Source organism: Orycteropus afer, unplaced genomic scaffold, assembly GCF_000298275.1.
Source record: "Orycteropus afer afer isolate SDZICR_OR568_19922 unplaced genomic scaffold, OryAfe1.0 scaffold00255, whole genome shotgun sequence".
Lineage (NCBI taxonomy): Eukaryota > Metazoa > Chordata > Mammalia > Tubulidentata > Orycteropodidae > Orycteropus > Orycteropus afer.
The window spans coordinates 4,340,544-4,358,938 of NW_006921842.1; the positions used below are offsets into that span (position 1 = coordinate 4,340,544).

An 18,395-nucleotide genomic window follows, 5' to 3' on the forward strand; every position below is an offset into this window, starting at 1 on the left:
AGATGTCATTTTATTTCCTTAAGATAAAGCTATGGTCACTTAGTGACCATATACTTGTTTTTGAATTGTATTTGCTCAGAGGAAACCATGAATATTCATTTCAGGCTTTCATGGTTTCCTCTGAGCAAATACAATTCAAAAAACAAGTATATGGTCACTAAATGACCATAGCTTTATCTTAAGGAAATAAAAACTAAAAAAAAATTAGAAATGCTATTTCATTCTTCACCCACACTCTCCTTACCCCATCTGACTACAGGAAATATTGTTATTTTACATCCGAGGGTTATTACTGCAAAAGTATTTTAAACAGTGAGTGTGCATGTGTGTGTTGGGGGGGATGCTATTACACAATTGGACTTTACTCGGGAAAGTGATGCCCAAATACCCCAGAATGGCATACTCCAGAAGGGAAGAGAGATGGTTGGTATATCAGGCCAAGAAGAAATTCAGAAAAGAGGAAACCTTTGCTTTCTATCCGGAAAAATAGAAAACTAAATCACTGAATCTGATTAAAGTCTGGGCAAAAATCCCACCTATTGAAGGGCTTAAAACATTTTAAAAAAGAGAGAGAAGGCAAATATTTATTTTCCGTTTAGTTATGATTTCTTTTTTAAAAATTTAATTTTTGATGAAAATATACACATCAAAACATGCTCCCATTTAACAATTTCTATACATATTGTTCAGTGACACACTGGGTACATTTTTCACATTATGTCAACATTCTTGTTATTTCTGCCCCAGTTGTTTCACTCCATGAATTTAAAATCACTGTCCATAAAATGCTCGTTCATATTTTAGAGTTACTATTGCCTACTCACCAGAAGACTGGTGGTTCAAATCCACCAACTGCTACACAGAAGGAAGATGGAGCAATCTTCCATAAAGATTTTTCCCTTGGAAGCCCAATGGGGAATCTCTATGAGTTGGAATTGACTCAATGGTAATGAGTTGTAGTTTTTGTTTATTGTCACTTTGGTCTCATATACTTTTTTAAAAACACAATATTTAAGGATGACATTGTTTATGAGTAAATCATTTTTTTGTTTAAAGATCACTTCAGGGGATAGTTTTGATTCAAGGTCTGAAGAGTATCTCAGGACAAGTCTTCAGGGTTCTTCCATCCTCAGTGGATGCAGTAAGACTGAATTCTCTGGGAATTTGAAGTTCTGTACCACATATTTTTTCCTTTCTTTCATGATCCATTTATTGTGTCCCCAGTTGAAATGTTTGCTAATGGCAGCCAGGCAGTGCCATATGTAGTTCAGTTGCTACTTTGATTTTGGGGCTTCCTTTTTCCTCTGATGCTCTGGAGAGACAAAGACCATATCTCATATCTTTGATGGCTGCTCACAAACTTTTAAGACTCCAGACAGCACTCACCAAACTGGGAGGTAGAACAAAACCTTTTAAAACAATAATATGCCAATGACTGGATTGTCCCACCAGACATGACCCTAATCCTTCAAACCAAGACAACTAGTTCCAAGAGGTGTTTGATTATGACCAGGTAGTATCAGAAGCTGTAGCCTTTTGTGTGTGTGTACCTAATTTATTTTTGTTGTTGTTGTTGAGAATATACACAGCAGAACATATACCAAGTCAATTTCTACTTGTACAGTTTAGTGACATTGATTACATTCTTCAAGTTGTACAACCCTTCTCACCCTCATTTTCCAAGTTGTTCCTCTCTCACTAACATAAACTTACCACTTTCTAAGTTTTCTATCTTATCTTTGAAGCTACTGTTTTCAATTTGATCCTACATAGATAGATGCTCAAGGCAGACATTGTTTACTAGTTAAACTGTTATTTTGGTTTAAGAAGACTTTAGGGGATAGTTTTGGTTTAAGTTTAAATATTATCTCAGGGCAATAGTTTCATGGGTTCATCCAGGCTCCATGACTCCATAAAGTCTGAATTCCATGAGAATTAGAAATTCTTTACTGCATGTAGTCTTTTGTCGTTGTTGTTGTCCCAGATTTATGTATAACATAATATTTGCCACTCAAACTTTTTCTTACATACAGCTTAGTAATAATGTCACCCATATTAGACTACTACAATTTTCACTTATTTGATGTGACCTTCTGTTATGACCTTAATCATTTGACTTATATGATGACCTCTATTACTCTCAAAACCTCTCTTCAAATATTCTGATGCACAAAATGAACGCATGTGAAAATGATTGTAAGTTCAATATAAATATGAGTAATTTTGTCATAAATAAACATTGCTGTTCAGAAAAATTAATGTGTAAATTATTTACAGACACAGCTAAAATTTGACTTTATAACCCAAATTTTAGGAAATCTTGGTTTCAATCTTGTCATTGTTATTTATTAGCCATTTGACCTTGATTGAATTATTTATCTTTTATCTTTCTCCATTTGAACATATTGAACAGAAAATTGGATTTATATTATAAAGCTCTGAACACAGGGCCTGGCACGTGGACATGTTAATAGCTGTTTCACTATTATTTTTTGACCAATCATGCTTATGGTTTTGGAGCATTTTTTCTGTTATAACTGTGGCGTGAGAGCAAATGCTGCTACTTACCACAAGGGTCTACTGTGTTAGTTGCTTGCATATCTAGACGCCACTACAACCAATATACAAGCATATAACCCAGACTCTGTCAATTGGATTCACTATAGCAAATGGAGCAGAGGAGCTGCTGACAGATAAAGGTGAGATATAAGGAACACTGCTTTTCAAATATTACACATAGAACCAGAACACAGGAGCAGATCCATTATCGAAACAGTTTGGAAGTAGTATTATTATTGAAAGATTTGTGTTGGCCAGTAGATACCAGTATGTTTGCACTGGTTATTAAAATAAGGATAAAACTCACTGCCATCGAGTCAATTATGGCTATTATTGACTCCCATTGGGTTTTTGAGGTGGTTGCCCCATCTTCCTTCCACAGAGCCGATGATGGGTTTGAACCACCAACCTTCTGGTTAGCAGTCAAATGCCTTAGGCACTGTGCCACCAGTTGTTGTTGTTTGTTGTTATGTGCCATCGAGTCGGACCCGACTCATAGTGACCCCTCCTTGGGTTTCTGAGGCAGTATCACTACAGAAGTAGATTGCCCCATCTTTCTTCTGAGGAATGGCTGGTGGGTTTGAACTGCCAGCCTCCTGGTTAGTAGTCAGGTGCCTTAGGCACTATGCTACCAGAGCTCCCTAAAATAAGGATAGAGGCACTTTTGTTACTTCTTAACATCTGGCCTAGTTCTCAGCCTTCCTAATGATTCTGTGAGCTTCCCCATATACTCTTAACAAACTCCCTTTCTGCTTAACCCAGTGTTTTTGTTACCTAGTGCCACTCTAACAGAAATACCACAAATGGGACGGCTTGAACAAATAGGAGTTTATTCTCGTACAGTTTGGAGGTTCTAAGTCCCAGTTCAAAGTGCCAGACTCTAGGGGCTGGGTGAAAACCGCTTAACTTTGGGCTTCAGCTCTGCCTTCTGTTCCTGGCCCACTGAAGCTGGAGGCTTTTCTTCACTCAGACAGCTGCTGGCTGCTGAGGCTGACAAAGCAAAGGTTGACAACTGAAAAGGCACAGTCCCAATGTTGCCAAACCACACAACAGGCCATTGATACTAGTCCATTAAGACTGCCAGACAATATGGCAGGCTGCTGAACAATGACTTGGCTACATGCAGGGTTCAAGCGTGCCATAAGCTAGAGACCATTTCCAAAGCTGCTTCTTGCATATGGGAAGCAAGCCCCATCCCTAAAGCAGCCACTCAGCTGCTTGTGGTAGATCCCACCATGGAGTTGATTGCCAGTTTCTTTATGGAGAACAACAACCACCAGCTACCCAGTCACTCAACCAGGCCCAGCCAAGTTGACACACAACTTTAACTACCACAGCCAGCAAGGGCTGCTTCAAAAGCACGTAGAGAAGAATGTCCTCTGATGCAGAACATGATCAAACAAAAAAAAAAACCCAAACATCCCACTGCCATTAAGTCAATTCCAACTCAGTGACCCTATAGGACAAAGCAGAACGACCCCATAGGGTTTCCAAGGCATCTTTCTCCCACAGAGTGGCTGGTGGGTTGAACTGCCAGCCTTCTGCATAGCAGCTGAATGCCTTCACCGCTGCACCACCAGAACTCCTTCAGAACAAAGTCACTGAATGTTAAATACTGTTTTCTTATAATGTAAACAGTTCATAGGATTTACCCAATTAGTATATGAAAATCTTTCATTTTACAAGAATGGGGTACAGTCTCAAACTCTCAAACTCACTGCCTTGGAGTCTGATCCAACTCATGGTGACCCCTTCTTGGGTTTCTGAAGCAGTTATCACTACAGAAGTAGATTGCCCAACCTTCCTTCCAAGGAGTGCCTGGTGGGTTTGAACCACCAGCCTTCTGGCTGGCAGTCAATTGCCTTAGGCACTTGTTGTTGTTGTTGTTATGTGCCGTCGAGTCGTCCCCGACTCATAGCAACCCCTCCTTGGGTTTCCGAGGCAGTATCACTACGGAAGTAGGATTGCCCAACCTTCCTTCCGAGGAGTGGCTGGTGGGTTTGAACCGCCAGCCATCTGGTTAGCAGGCAAGTGACTTAGCCACTATGCTACCAGAGCTCCTAGATGGCCTTAATTTTAACATTTGCTCGTTGCCATAGATTCTGACCATGGCAACCCCATGTGTTGCAGAGTAGAACTGTGTTCCATAGGATTTTCTGTGCTATAACCTTTCGGATGCAGATGGTCAGGCCTGTCTTTGAAGGTGCCTCTGAGTAGGTTCAAACAACCAACTTTTCAACATGTAGTTGAGAGCTTTACCATTTTTGCCACCCAGAGACTCATATCTATGTATATATGTATGTTGTTGTTGTTGTTGTTGTTGTTGTTAGGTGCCATCGAGTCAGCTCTGACTCATAGCAACCCTATATACAATAGAATGAAAGACTGCCTGGTCTTGCGCCAGCCTCACAATGTTTGCTATACCTGAGCCTATTGTTGCAGCCACTGTGTCAATCCATCTCCTTGAGGGTCTTTCCCTATTTTGCTGACCCTCCACTTTACCAAGCATGATATCCTTCTCCATGGAATGGTGCCTTCTGACAACATGACCAAAGTAGATGAGACGAAGTCTAGCAGTTTTCGCTTCCAAGGAGCATTCCACTTGCACTTCTTCCAGGACAGAATTGTTCTTCTGGTAGTCCATGGTACTTTCAGGATTCTTTGCCACACCACAACTCAAAAGGATCAACTCTTCTTCAGTCTTTCTTATTCAATACCCAGCTTTCACGTGCATATGAGGTGATTGACAATATCATGGCATGGGTTAGGTGCACCTTAGTCTTCACAGAGACATCTTTGGTCTTCAGTACTTTAAAAAGGTCTTTTGCAGCTGATTTGCCCAGTGCACTATGTCATCTGATTTCCTGACTGCTGCTACCATGGGTGATGATTGTGGAATCAAGCAACATGAAACCTTTGACAACTTCAATCTTTTCTCCATTTATCATGATGCTACTTATTGCTCCAATTGTGAGGATTTTTGTTTTATGTTGAGGTGTAATCCATACTGCAGACTGTAGTTTTTAATCTTCATCAGTAAATGCTTTAAGTCATCTTCACTTTCAGCAAGCAAGGTTGTTAATGAGTCTTCCTCCAATCGTGATGTCATGTTCTTCTTCATATAGTGCAGCTTCTTAGATTATTTTCTCAGCATACAGACTGAATAAGTATGGTGAAAGGATGCAACCCTGATGCACTTTTTACCTGATTTTAAACCATGCAGTAACCCCTCATTCTGGTCGAACAACAGCCTCCTGGTCTATGCACAGGTTCCTCATGAGCACAATTAACTGTTCTGGAGTTCCCATTCTTCTCATTATTATCCATATGTATATGTTTCCCTTGGTACACAGCATCAAAAGAAGATGGAAGGAATACAAACTCAAAAACTCACTGCCATGAAGTTGGATCCGCTCAAAGCGACCCCTCCTTGGCTTTCCAAGGCGGTATCACCATGGAGGTAGATTGCCCAACCTTCCTTCCAAGGAGTGTCTGGTGGGTTTGAACTACCAGCCTTTTGGTTAGCAGTCAAATGCCTTAGGCACTACACCACCAGAGCTCCCGGAAGGAATACAGAGAGTCACTATACCAAAAAGAAAAGTGTGTGTCAGAGTTGTATCCTTCCACCATACTTATTTAATCTGTATGCAGAGAAAATAATCTGAGAAGCTGGACTATATGAAGAACACAGCATCAGGACTGAAGGAAAACGTATTAAAAACCTGCAGTATGCGGATGACACAACCTTGCTTGCTAAAAGCGAAGACTTGAAGCACTTACTGATGAAGAGCAAGGATTACAGCCTTCAGTTTGGATTATATCTCAACACAAGGAAAACAAAAATAATCACAACTGGATCAATAGGCAACATCATGATAAATGGAGAAAAGATTGAAGTTGTCAAGGATTTCATTTTACTTGGATCCATAATCAACCCACACAGAAGCAGCAGTCAAGAAATCAAACAATATATTTCACTGGGCAAATCTGCTGCACAAGACCTCTTTAAAGTGTTAAAAATCAAAGATGTTACTTTGATAACTGAGGTCTACCTGACCCAAGCCATAATATTTTCAGTCACTTCATACGCATCCAAAAGCTGGATGATGGATAAGGAAGACCAAAGAATTATTCATGCATTTTAATCATAGTGTTGGCAAAGAATATTGAATATAATGTGGACTGCCAGAAGAACAAACAGATCTGTCTTGGACGAAGGACAATCAGAATGCTCCTTGGAAGTGAGGATGACAAGACTTAGTCACATGTACTTTGGACATGCTATCTGGAAGGACCAGTCCCTGGAGAAGGATATCACACTTGGTAAAGCAGAGGATCAGTGAAAAAGAGGAACATCCTCAACCAGATGGATTGACAGACACGGTGGCTGAACCAATAGGCTCAAACATAGCAATGATTACACAGAGTAAAGCTTCAGGAGGTCTTTGGTCATATCTAATTGCTTCTGTTGCATCTGAAATCGATCATAATGACCCTCCTTGGATTTCTGAGGCAGTTCTCTATGGAAGTAGATTGTACAGTCTTCCTTATGAGGAGTGGCTGATGGGTTTGAACCGCCAGCCTTCTGGTTAGCAGTCAAATACCTTAGGCACTACACCACCAGAGTTCCTCACTCTTGGAGGGAGAATTTTTGGCTTTCTGTGCAAAGAAGAAATTACAAGATACATCTATAGTTCAAAAAACTTAAATTCTTGGTTGGAAGAACTAGAAAGACACTCACTGGCTGTCTTGGTTCTTTAGTGCTGCTATAATAAAAGTACCACAAGTGGATGTCTTCAACAAAAAGGAATTCATTCTCTTACAGTTTGCTGCTGTTGTTGTTAGGTGCCATTGAGTCAGCTTCTACTCACAGTCACCCTACGTACTACAGAACAAAACATTGCCTGGTCCTGTGCCATTCTCACAATCCTTGCTGTGCTTGAGGACATCATTGCAGCCTTCTTACAGTTTAGAAGACTAGAAGTCGGAGTCCAGAATGCCAGATCCAGGGGCTGGGTGAAGGAGCTGGAGGCATCTCCTAACTCAGGCAGTTGCAGACTTCTGAGGCTGATGAACCCAAGGTCAGCAGATAAAATGGCACAATCTCAAGATCAACAAGCAACACAGCAGGCCACTGGTTCAAGTCCAGAAACTGGAGATGAAGACTCAGCCAAATGCAGGATCCAAAATGTGCCCAAAAGCTTGAGACCTTTCCCAAACTGTCTCCATATATAATGAAAGCAGGTGCAAAAAGGGCAAGGAGGCCACATGTTCTGACCTCCTCTAATCCCACAAGAGGAAGGCAGAATCACTATCAATAGCCCAAGGCCTATTCCTGCGAGGCCAGACATGCCGCCTCCCTCCAGCCCTTTCTCCAACCGTTCCTCCCAAAGCACCCACCACCTCTCTCCTGGGTTCGATAATTTGCTGCAGTGGCCACACAGAACTCACAGGTTACGGGAGTTATGAGGGAAGCACCAGGCTACAATTCAAGTTCAGGAAAAACACTCAGTCTCTCTTCCAGCCCACCATCCCTCAGCCAACAGTCTCTCAGTCTCTTTCCCAGCAGTGTGTCCCCCTTGGTGTCTCACTCAGCAATGCATGTCTCTTTCGTCTCTTTCCCAGCAGCATGTGTCTCTTTCAGCAGCACATCTTCCTCAATCAGCAGTCAGAGAGAGTTCTGCCTCTAGGAGGCCTCCTTTTTGAGCCTGGCAGAGTGGTCAAACTAGCCAATCATAGCATCAGAACTCTAAGCACCTGACAGAACGTGGGAACCTCCCAGAACATTGTTTTGTGCCACTCCCAACAGAAATACTCCAGGTGGACAACTTTAGCAGTCAGGAGCTCCTCAAGTTGCTCATAGCAAATCCCACTGTGGAGTTTACAAAGACTTATGGGTAGAAAAGCCACACTAAGTAATTTACTACACCGCAGCAGGCCACACCCCGAAGGTAACTCCCCTTCAACTACTCAGCTGCTCATGCCAGATTCCACCAGAGAGATGACTACAATCTCATCATGGGGAATAACTACATCCAGGCCACTCAAAACCACAGCTCAGCCAAATTGACACACAGCCTTAAGTACCACATTCTACCCCTTGTCATCTTGGTACCTGTACAGATCTCCTCCATTGAGTGGCCCAATTCTCCTCATCCACCTGAGTGGTGACCTCATCCCCTTGGCCTGGCAGGCCCTGTTCTTCTGCCCCTTGGGCATGGCAGCCCCAACTCCTCACTTTTGGGCTGTGGATATGGCCTCATCCCACTGGCACTCATGTACGGCAGCCCCACACTCCAGAACTGAGTTGGTGAAGATTTGATTTGAAACCTAGGAGGCTGTGGCAGTTCCACTCTTTGAAACCCTAGAGGCCATGATCCTACCCTTTGAGTGTGAGGCAGCTCTGCCTCCCATTTCCTTGGTTACTCAGCTTCTACCAATTAATGCCTAAAGGCAATCTACTCCACCAGAAAGCTTCCTGTCTAAAGGCAATCAGGTTTCTCATTCCATGGGCCAACTGGCAAGCCCGCCACTCCATCTCAGGCCTTCAGGCATTAATTTGTAGAATAGATCAGTCTGAGATGGAGTGCCTCTGGGTGTAACCACCACAGCTTCCAAGGTTTCAAAGAATTTTGAGTGGCTTGGCAGCTGGATGTAGTTATTCCCCATGATGAGATTGTAATCACCTCTATGGTGGAATCTGCTGTGAGCAGCAAAGTAGTTGAAGGCAAGTTCACTTCAGGGTGGGGCCTACTTCCAGTATATATGGAGAAGATTTGGGAAAGGTCTCAAGCTTTGGGGCATGTTTTAGATCCTGCATTTGGCCAAGTGTTTACCTCCAATTTCTGGACTTGAACCAGTGCCTGGCCTGCCATGTTGCCTATTGATTTTGGAATTACGCTAATTCTACCTGTCGACTTTGGGTTTGTTAGCCTCAGCAGCCTGTAGCTGCCAGAGTTAGGAGACAGCTCCAGTTCCCCGGGGCCTGGAACAAGTGACAGGCCTTCACCTAGCCCCTAGAGCCAGCATTCTGAATTCTAACTTCCAGCCTCTTAAACTGTAAGAGGATAAATTCCTGTTCAGTAAAGCTATTACAGCAGCACCAGAGAAGTGGTGTAGTGCCTAAGGTATTTGACTGCTAACCAGAAGGCTGGCAGTTCAAACCCACCAGCCACTCCTCTGAAGGAAGTTTGGACAATGGACTTCCATAGTGATACTGCCTCGAAAACCCAAGGAAGGGTCGCTATGAGTAGGATTCAACTCAACAGCAGTGAGTTTCAGTGAAGCAGAAGGCTGACGGTTCAAACCCACCAGCCACTCCTCAGAAGGAAGACCGGGCAACCTACTTCTGTAGTGGCACTGCCTTGGAAACCCAAGGAGGCGTAGCTATGAGTTGGATCTGACTCGACAGCAGTGAGTTTGGTTTTGTAGAGAAGTAAGACACTGGCTATGTCCCTTTATTTGGAAGTTTAAATAGGATATAAAATTTAATTCATGGGAGTTGGTCCCACTGAAGACAGGGTCAGGAGTTTATGACTTATTTTGTGTGTGACAGACTCTGGATTATCTGGGAAAATCTATAGATACCTTAATGTCATGTTTTTAAATACTTAACATATATTGAATAGGAAAGGTAGCAACATTGGGAAATTGTTCTTATTTTTAGTTGTTGTTGTTAGCTCCCTGATTCATGAAGACCCCATGCACAATGGTGTGGGACCTTTGTAATCTGTAGTATTTTCATTTGCTAATTTTTGGAAATAGATCACCAGGCCTTTCTTTCACTGACACCTATTTGCCATGATAGCAGACAGATGGGTGGTAGCTGTGCAGTGTGCATTGGCCCAGAATAAAACTCAGATTTCCTATATGGGAGGTAAGAATTCTACCACTGAACCACCACTGTCCCCAAAATTATTAAAATGTGTTTTTTAAAAAAAGTAAGTATGAATATGTGGTATAGTAAATTAGCTGGTATGGCTTTTCTAGCCATAAGTCTTTGTAAACTCCATGGTGGAATTTGCCATGAGCAACTGAGTAGCTCATGATTGTTAAAGTTATCTACCTGGGGTATTTCTGTTGAGAAGTGGCATGAAGTAATTTTCTGGGATGTTCTCTCTCTCAGGTGTATAGAGTTGTGATGTTGGGGTTGGTTAGTTTGGCCACTGTGATAGTTAGAGCTGTGTGTCAACTTGACTGGACCACAATTCTGTGTGGTTTAAGCTGTTGTGATGTGGTTATTCCCACGGTGGGATCAGATGATTATGCTTTGAGCAGGCAATCTGTTGAAGGGGAGTTTTCCCTAGAGGTATGGACTGCTTCCAGTATATCTATGGACATTCCAGGAAAACAGACATTCTTCAGCGGATCAGGATTCTGTTAGCAGTCACATACCTTAACCACTACAACTGTCTGTGAGTGAACAATCCACCATTCGGCCTGGAGATCTTGGATTCGTCATTCGTTGCAGTCAACAGCCAGTGTACTGCCTGCCAACCTTGAGCTCCTCAGCCCCTGCAGCTGCAAGAGTCAGGAAAAGCCTCCAGCTTGATGTTTGATCCAGGAACTTTGGTCTTGCCAACTTCTATAAGTGTGTGAGCCATTTTCCTAAGATAAATTTCTCTCTGTATACATATATATATATAAGCTTTATTGGTTTTGTTTCTCTAGAGAACCCAGTCTAACACAGCCACTCTGCTAGGCTCAAAAGGAGCCCTTCTAGAGGCAGGAGGAGTCTCTCTGACTGCTGGCAGAGAAAGATGTGCTGCTGAGAGAAATGCGCTCCTGAGAGACACACACTTGCTGAGAGAGAGACGCGAGAGACATGCGCTGCTAAGAGAGACAAACATTGCTAAGAGAGACACCGAGAGACATGCACTGCTGGAGAAAGACTATTAGCTGAGAGACAGGGCTGAGAGAGACTGAACATGTTCCTGAGCTTGAATTGTAGCCCGTTGCTTCCCTAATAAACCTCATAAGTTGTGAGTTCTGTGTGGCCACTGCAGCAAATTATTGAACCCCACAGAGAGGTAGTGAGCACTAAAGGAGGAATGGTTGGTGTCACAGTTGGTGAAAGGGCTGGAGGGAGGCAGCATGTCTGGCCTTACAGGAATAGGTCTTGGGCTGCTGATGGTGATTCTGTCTTCCTTTGGTGGGGTTAGAGGAAGTCAGAATATGCAGCCTCCCTGCAACTATGGTAGTATAATAATATATGTATTTGTTCAAAAAAAAAAAAAAAAAACCAAACTCATGGCCATCGAGTTGATTCCAACTCACGGTGACCCCCCATTGGGTTTCCAAGGTGGTAAATGTTTACAGAAGTAGATTGCCCAGTCTTCCTTCCACAGAGTGGCTGGTGAGTTTGAACCACCAACCTTCTGTCAAATGCTGTCAAATGCCTTAGGCACTACACCACCAGAGCTCCTTATGTATTTGTATTTGTTCAGTAACACATTAAATAAAAAAGTCTAGACGGGATCAGTCCCTGGAGAAGGATATCATGCTTGGTAAAGTAGAAGGTCAGAGGGAAACAGGAAGGCCCTCAACAAGGTGGACTCACACAGTGGCTACAACGATGGACTCAAGCATAACAAGAATTTTGAGGATGGCACAGCATCAGGTAGTATTTCGTTCTGTTGTGTATAGGGTTGCTATGAGTCATAATTGACTCAATGGTACTTAACAGCAACAAGTAGCAGATGTAGTAACTGATGTCAATTTGAAGGACTCACAATTAATGTAATCTGTATTTCCAGACATCTGCAATAATTGCAGCCCGTTGCAAGTGCATTCTGACTCTTAGTAACCCTTAAAAAAAAAAAAAAACTCACTGCTATTGACTCTATTCCGACTCGTAGCGACCCCCTTTGGGTTTCTGAGGCAGTAGAGCTCTACAAATATAAATTGCCCAGTCTTCCTTCTGCAGAGTGGCTGTTGGGTTTGAACTGCCAATGTTCTGGTTAGTAGTCAAATGTCTTAGGCATTACACCACCAGAATTCCCAATGTTGGGATAACCCACTTAATTTTACTGACAAAACCTGAAAGAATCAGTTCTACAGCCCTTTATAAAACCAAATCCAAGCTCAATGCCATCCAGTCGATTCTGACTCATAACGACCCCCATTGGGTTTCCATGGCTGTAAATCTTTATAGAAGCAGACTGCTTCATCTGTCTTCTGTGGAGCAGCTGGTGGGTTCGAACCACCAACCTTTATGGTTAGCAGTCACATACCTTAACCACTACACCATCAGCATTTCTACAGGCCTTTATGGGAACTGTAAATCCAAATGGGTAGAAATTACAATTTTATTTTCACAAACTCTAAATACAAGTTAGCATTTCTTTCAATTACAAGTGTAGGTTACTAATTACAGTGGATTTAACAGGGTTTTTTGGACTATTTCACCAGTACAAATCACAGATATTTTGCACTTATTAAGGAGCTGTGGTGTCACAGTGGTTGAGTGCTCTTAACCTACCAGCCACTCCTCAGAAGAAAAGCTGGGCAATCTACTGCCATAGTGATATGCCTCAGAAACCCAAGGAGGGGTCCCTATGTGTTGGATCTGACTCGATGGCAATGGGTATCTCGACATTTAAAACAAAAACAAAACAATACAACAGCAACAAAAAACACCTCAGCCCTAGGAATGAGGTCTGAAATGGATATGGTGGAACATCCAGGTCAACCCATCTTCCAACAGTCCATTTTGTTGCCCTGGGAACTAACCCCATCTTCAGATCACTCACCAATCATACAGTACTTCTAAAGGTTTGAGTTTCTTTTGTTTTCCTTCCCTCTTCCTTGCCTTGAAAATCCTGGACAGCCTCTAGGCCATCTCAACAATCTATGGAGTAGGAATCTGGGGAAAAGAGGGCTACAATTAATTACATCAAATTACCATAGGCACCTTTTAACACTATCACTTAGCACCAGGTGGTAATGATTATGCTAATTAAGGAAGAATCACAATAGCCCTCCAAAGAGTTTGCCATTGATGTGCTGGGTAGAAGGAAGGGGATACAGGCCTTTCTGCAGCTTCACAGCTTGTAAGAACTCTAATATCTAAACCTCTGATTGGTGTAGTATTTCCTCTCAGGAGCCATGCAACTAAGTCAAGAGGCACGTTGTAATTGGCTAACTCTCAACAGCCGCAAGCCAATGGGAAAGCAGATATTACGAACCAGCCAGAGACTTAAGCCTTTCGCTTGTTTTGGCTTGTAAAATTGAACAAATGTTCTGGTCCAACATGTCTGCGCCAGGTTAACAAGGAGGCAAAGTTCGTGCCACTATCAGATTCGCTCTTCTGGCGCGGGCCTACAGTTCTCGATGAATCGAGTGCACCGCCTCCTCGGACAGGGAAACTACTCTGAGCGGGTGAGGGGTTGGCTCTCCAGTGTACCAAGTGGCGGTGCTGGAGTGCCTGACCGCTGGAGATCCTGGAGCAGGCGGGCAACGCGGCCCGCGACAAGACGCGGATCATCCCGCGCCACCTGCAGTTGGCCGTCCACAGCGATGAGAAACTCAACTGTTGGGCCGCGTGACCAGCGCTCAGGCTGGTGTCCTACCAAGATCAAGCCGTGCTGCTGCCTAAAACTCAAGAACCACAAGGCAAAGTGAAAGTTAATGGTGTAATTGGTGTTATTACTTTACCCCCAAAAACTAACCAAAGTAAAAAGGCCACAATTCTCGGTAGACAATCGAGTACGGGCAAAAACTTTTCAAAGTTAAGAAATAAAAGAACTCAGGATTCAGAACTTTTAATGGTGTGTGATAGTCACTAACAGTAGCACAATCGCTCAGCTCTTTTGATTGAAATTTGTGGGTGGCTCTGAAAAGAGCCTTTGAGGTTTAAAGCAGGAGGACCCTCCATGCTTTTTACTTCTTCTTGGGCGCTGCCTTCTTTGCCTTTGTTGCTTTCGGTTTGGAAGCTTTCGGCTTGGCTGACTTAGGCTTAGGGGCCTTTGCCTTAGCTGGGCTCTTGGTAGCTTTCTTGGCCTTGGGTGTTTTCACCTTCTTAGGACTCTTGGCCACTTTCTTGGTTCTAGCAGCTGCTGGCTTCTTGGCCTTCTTCGGGGTCTTTTTGGCGCTTTTCTTCGGGGTGGCTGCCCCTGTCGCCTTCTTAGGCTTCTTGGCATCTCCAGAAGCCTTCTTGGGCTTGCCTGCCCCAGCTTTTTTGGCCTTGGGCTTGGCTTCCCCAGAGGCCGCCTTCTTGTTCAGTTTGAAAGAGCCCGAAGCGCCTGTGCCCTTGGTCTGCACCAGGGTACCCTTGCTCACCAGGCTCTTCAGGCCCAACTTAATGCGGCTGTTGTTCTTCTCCACATCGTAGCCAGCGGCAGCCAGAGCTTTCTTAAGCGCGGCCAAGGACACGCCGCTGCGCTCCTTGGACGCAGCCACCGCCTTGGTGATGAGCTCGGACACTGGGGGGCCGGACGCTTTACGTTTTCCAGCAGCTGCACCAGTTTTCTTTGCCTTCTTTTTCACAGGTGTCTTTTCCGCAGGTACGGGAGTAGCAGGAGCAACTGGAGCAGTCTCCGACATGTTTCTGTTTTGCCAGTAATGCAAAAAACTAAAGTCAAAACTGTCAGAACGGCGTATTCCCGGAGCCAGAGGCTGGGGGTTTATATAGAGAGAAGCTGTGTGATGATTGGTTCCTTGCTCAGCGCGCCGCGCTGCTGGAGCAGGGCTCCTCGGCTCTGCTGCATGGCTGTGTTTCTTGTCTCTTAAAAAAGAAGAAAAATATTAAAAATCTGGGCACGAAGTTATTGAGTATTTGGGAAAAACTGATGCGAGAGGTCTCAGGCTTCATTTACACCTTTTTTGCTATACCTAGGTTCAAAACTGGCAACCTGAAACTTTCCTGATTCCCCCAACTCTCTTCCAAACTTAGGTCAAATTGAGACAACTTTCAGGTTTTCCTTAAAAATACTATTTCCTCAAGTTGCGTTTGTAATTCTTTCTTCCAGGCTATTGTTCTGCGCATTCTTGTCGTCTCAACTGTATATAAATAAACTAATTTTTACTAAAATGTGTAAGGAAAATTGGTTTATTCGCGGGAGTAATAGCACAGGCTCTCCCGCGAGTTGTTTGCACCAAGCCCTAGGAATTGGCACTGGGGTAAAAGATTTTACGCGTAAGAGGGGTGGTTAATTTAGAAAACATCTTTTTTTCTCTTTTCTTGTCTTTTTAAGAACTTGAGTGACATATTTGTAAGCTGGGTTTGATCCTTATGTTTTGGTGATTTAAACACTTTAGGGAGGATGGGGGTGGGGCTGCTCCAACTGTCTTCTAGATAAACTGGTCTAAATAGGGTCACTAGCCTTCTCTAAAAAATCAATATCATAGACTTTTCAGATACAGAATGTATATTAAATATTAAGTACAACATCTCCAAAGAAGAAAAGTGAATCCTGAAGTGATGCCACAGCAGGTGTATCTATTTTTTTCCTCTGTGAACTTAAGAGCAATGTGACATACCATGTCCTCTCTTTTGTGACTCATTCCATGACAGACACTGTCAATATTTAGCAAGGAGCTCTGTAATTTTTCTTTTATTTCAAAATAATATTTAAAATAGAAATTTGATTTAACTTTATTTTTTTCAGCATTGCAAGTATGGACACTGAGTTGTTACCAAAAAAATAATTTCTCATTTAAATAACTAAATAGTGAGTTTTCATAATTCTCTCTGGGCTTTTTACTAACAAAATATGAACTAGGTTGACATAACTAAATTAATTGACGAAATGTGTGCGTGTAGGAACCATAGAATGAACGTTTCATAGCAAAAATTAGGAATCTTTCTGCTCTGTCGTACAACAGAGCTGGAGAAACAAGGTAAATATTGGATAGTTAAGCACAAAAGTAGCAATCTCCACAAAATAAGCAGATACTGAAATTAAAGCCATGTTTGTAAAATAAATAAACAAAAAATATGTTTTGATGTTGCTTCTCCTAATAGGTACTTCTGTTCCCAAAAATGTAGTTATTCTGGCTTAAATTAAATGGTGATTTGAGGATTTTCTCATATAAATCCAAGATACAATAACCAAAAAAAGCCAAACTCACTGCCGATGAGTCGGATCCGATTCATAGTGACCCCTCCTTGGGTTTCCAAGGTGGTATCACTACAGAATAGTCAACTTTAATAATGTTGTCTTTGCACACTTAACTAATTTTATATACATAAAATACTTGGCTTGACTTGCATTGTTTTTAAATAGCCATTCATTGGCTGTCATAGAATGAAACAAGTCTCTAGGACTTCAGACTATGTATATGCAGGAAACAAACTACAAATATTGTGACTGAAAGAGATAAGCTTATAGGATTGGATCTACAGCAATCTACTCACTAGGGAGATATTTTATTGGTGTCTGAAGAAAGGTGTTATTTGTCATTACTACAGCATCATTGTCAATAGCAATGGACACACTTTTTTTTTTTGTCCACAGATTAATAGCATCTATATCTAAATATACGATTAAATATTAGATTTTTAAAGGCTTATCATTTTGATTATAGTTATAGTTATGTCGATTGTTGAAAAATTGTTGGAAATCATTGAATGACACACACACCTTCAATTTCAGATAGGTGAAAAGTTCTTTCTACAGAAGATGTCACCATTTCATTCTTGTGTAGCTCTTACTGGATCTCATGACTATGTAGGTCCCAGATAAGTGAGAAGATTTTGGGGCTAAAGGCCATTTCCTTGTTTGTGGGGAATCTCTGGTTTTCTCGGACAGCAATAAGGGAGACTTGATTTTACCATGCAGATTCCTTCTCCAAATGTTTATAAAACAAAGGGGCAGTGCTGCACTGCATATAGTTACTCTGTTATTTTATTGCTTAGGACCCAGTTTCTTATCTTCTCTAGGACTGTATCATGGACAAGGTTCCTGAAAGCTGAATTACCCCAAAAACCAAAGAAAAAAATTCACTGCCGTCGAGTCGAATTAGACACGTAGTGACCTCTTCATGGGTTTCTGAGGCAGTATCTCCACAGAAGTAGATTGCCCAATCTTCCTTCCGAGGAGTGCCTTGTGGGTTTGAACTGCCAGCCTTCTGGTTAGCAGTCAAATGCCTTAGACACTATGACACCCAAGAATTACCGCCATGGGACTATAAATTTGAGGTCATGAAAAATTTCACTTGCTACTTTGGTAGCCACAAATGAGTTATGTTTTACTACTTCTGAATCCTCAATCTGTATATGTCCTAAAATAGTAGATTGTCCAAGGCTTGAGCTATTTATTTACAAATGTATTAAATAACTAAGAAAAACAATGGTTTTGATAACTGATGGGTAGCTAATGTATGACTTCATGTTCTCTCAATATTTTGATGGTACCACCACCCCACCTCACCATAGTAAATGCTTACAAGAGATTTAGGTAATAACTAATGGCTTGTTGCACAGAGGCTATGCATAAGCATTCCAAAAATCAATTGATTACAAAGGTTTAAGGGAAAAATGATTAAGGAGAATACCTTCCAAAAAGGACAAAGAAAAAATAAGGGCTAGTTAGCAGATCGGAGCCTTGATGGCATAGTGGTTGACCTTAGCTGTTAAACCAGAAGGTTGGTGATTCGAACCCACCAGCCCACTTTATAGGAGAAAGACGTGGTAATCTGCTTCCATAAAGATTACAGCCTTGGAAACTTTGAAGCACTTCTGCTCTGTCCGATAGGGTCACCATGAGCCATAATCAACTTGACACCAGTGGGTCTGGTTTGGTTTGAGTTAGGTTATATAGCAGACAGAGCATTGCGTTAGAATGATATATTCAGAAGGGCCTGGGCAAATCACGTCTCTCTAAATTCCTTTCAGA

General features: G+C 42.3%; 1 protein-coding gene and 1 pseudogene across 1 annotated transcript; one reads left to right on the plus strand and one right to left on the minus strand.

Moving 5' to 3' along the window:
* The first annotated feature begins 13,810 nt into the window (after positions 1-13,810).
* Positions 13,811-14,409, plus strand: LOC103204677 (annotated as a pseudogene).
* Positions 14,410-14,439: 30 nt separating this feature from the next.
* On the minus strand, positions 14,440-15,102 carry H1-3 (H1.3 linker histone, cluster member). The gene has a single exon (XM_007949851.1). It carries the CDS (start codon positions 15,100-15,102, stop codon positions 14,440-14,442), a length of 663 nt encoding a protein of 220 aa, XP_007948042.1.
* Between the last annotated feature and the right edge of the window lie 3,293 nt (positions 15,103-18,395).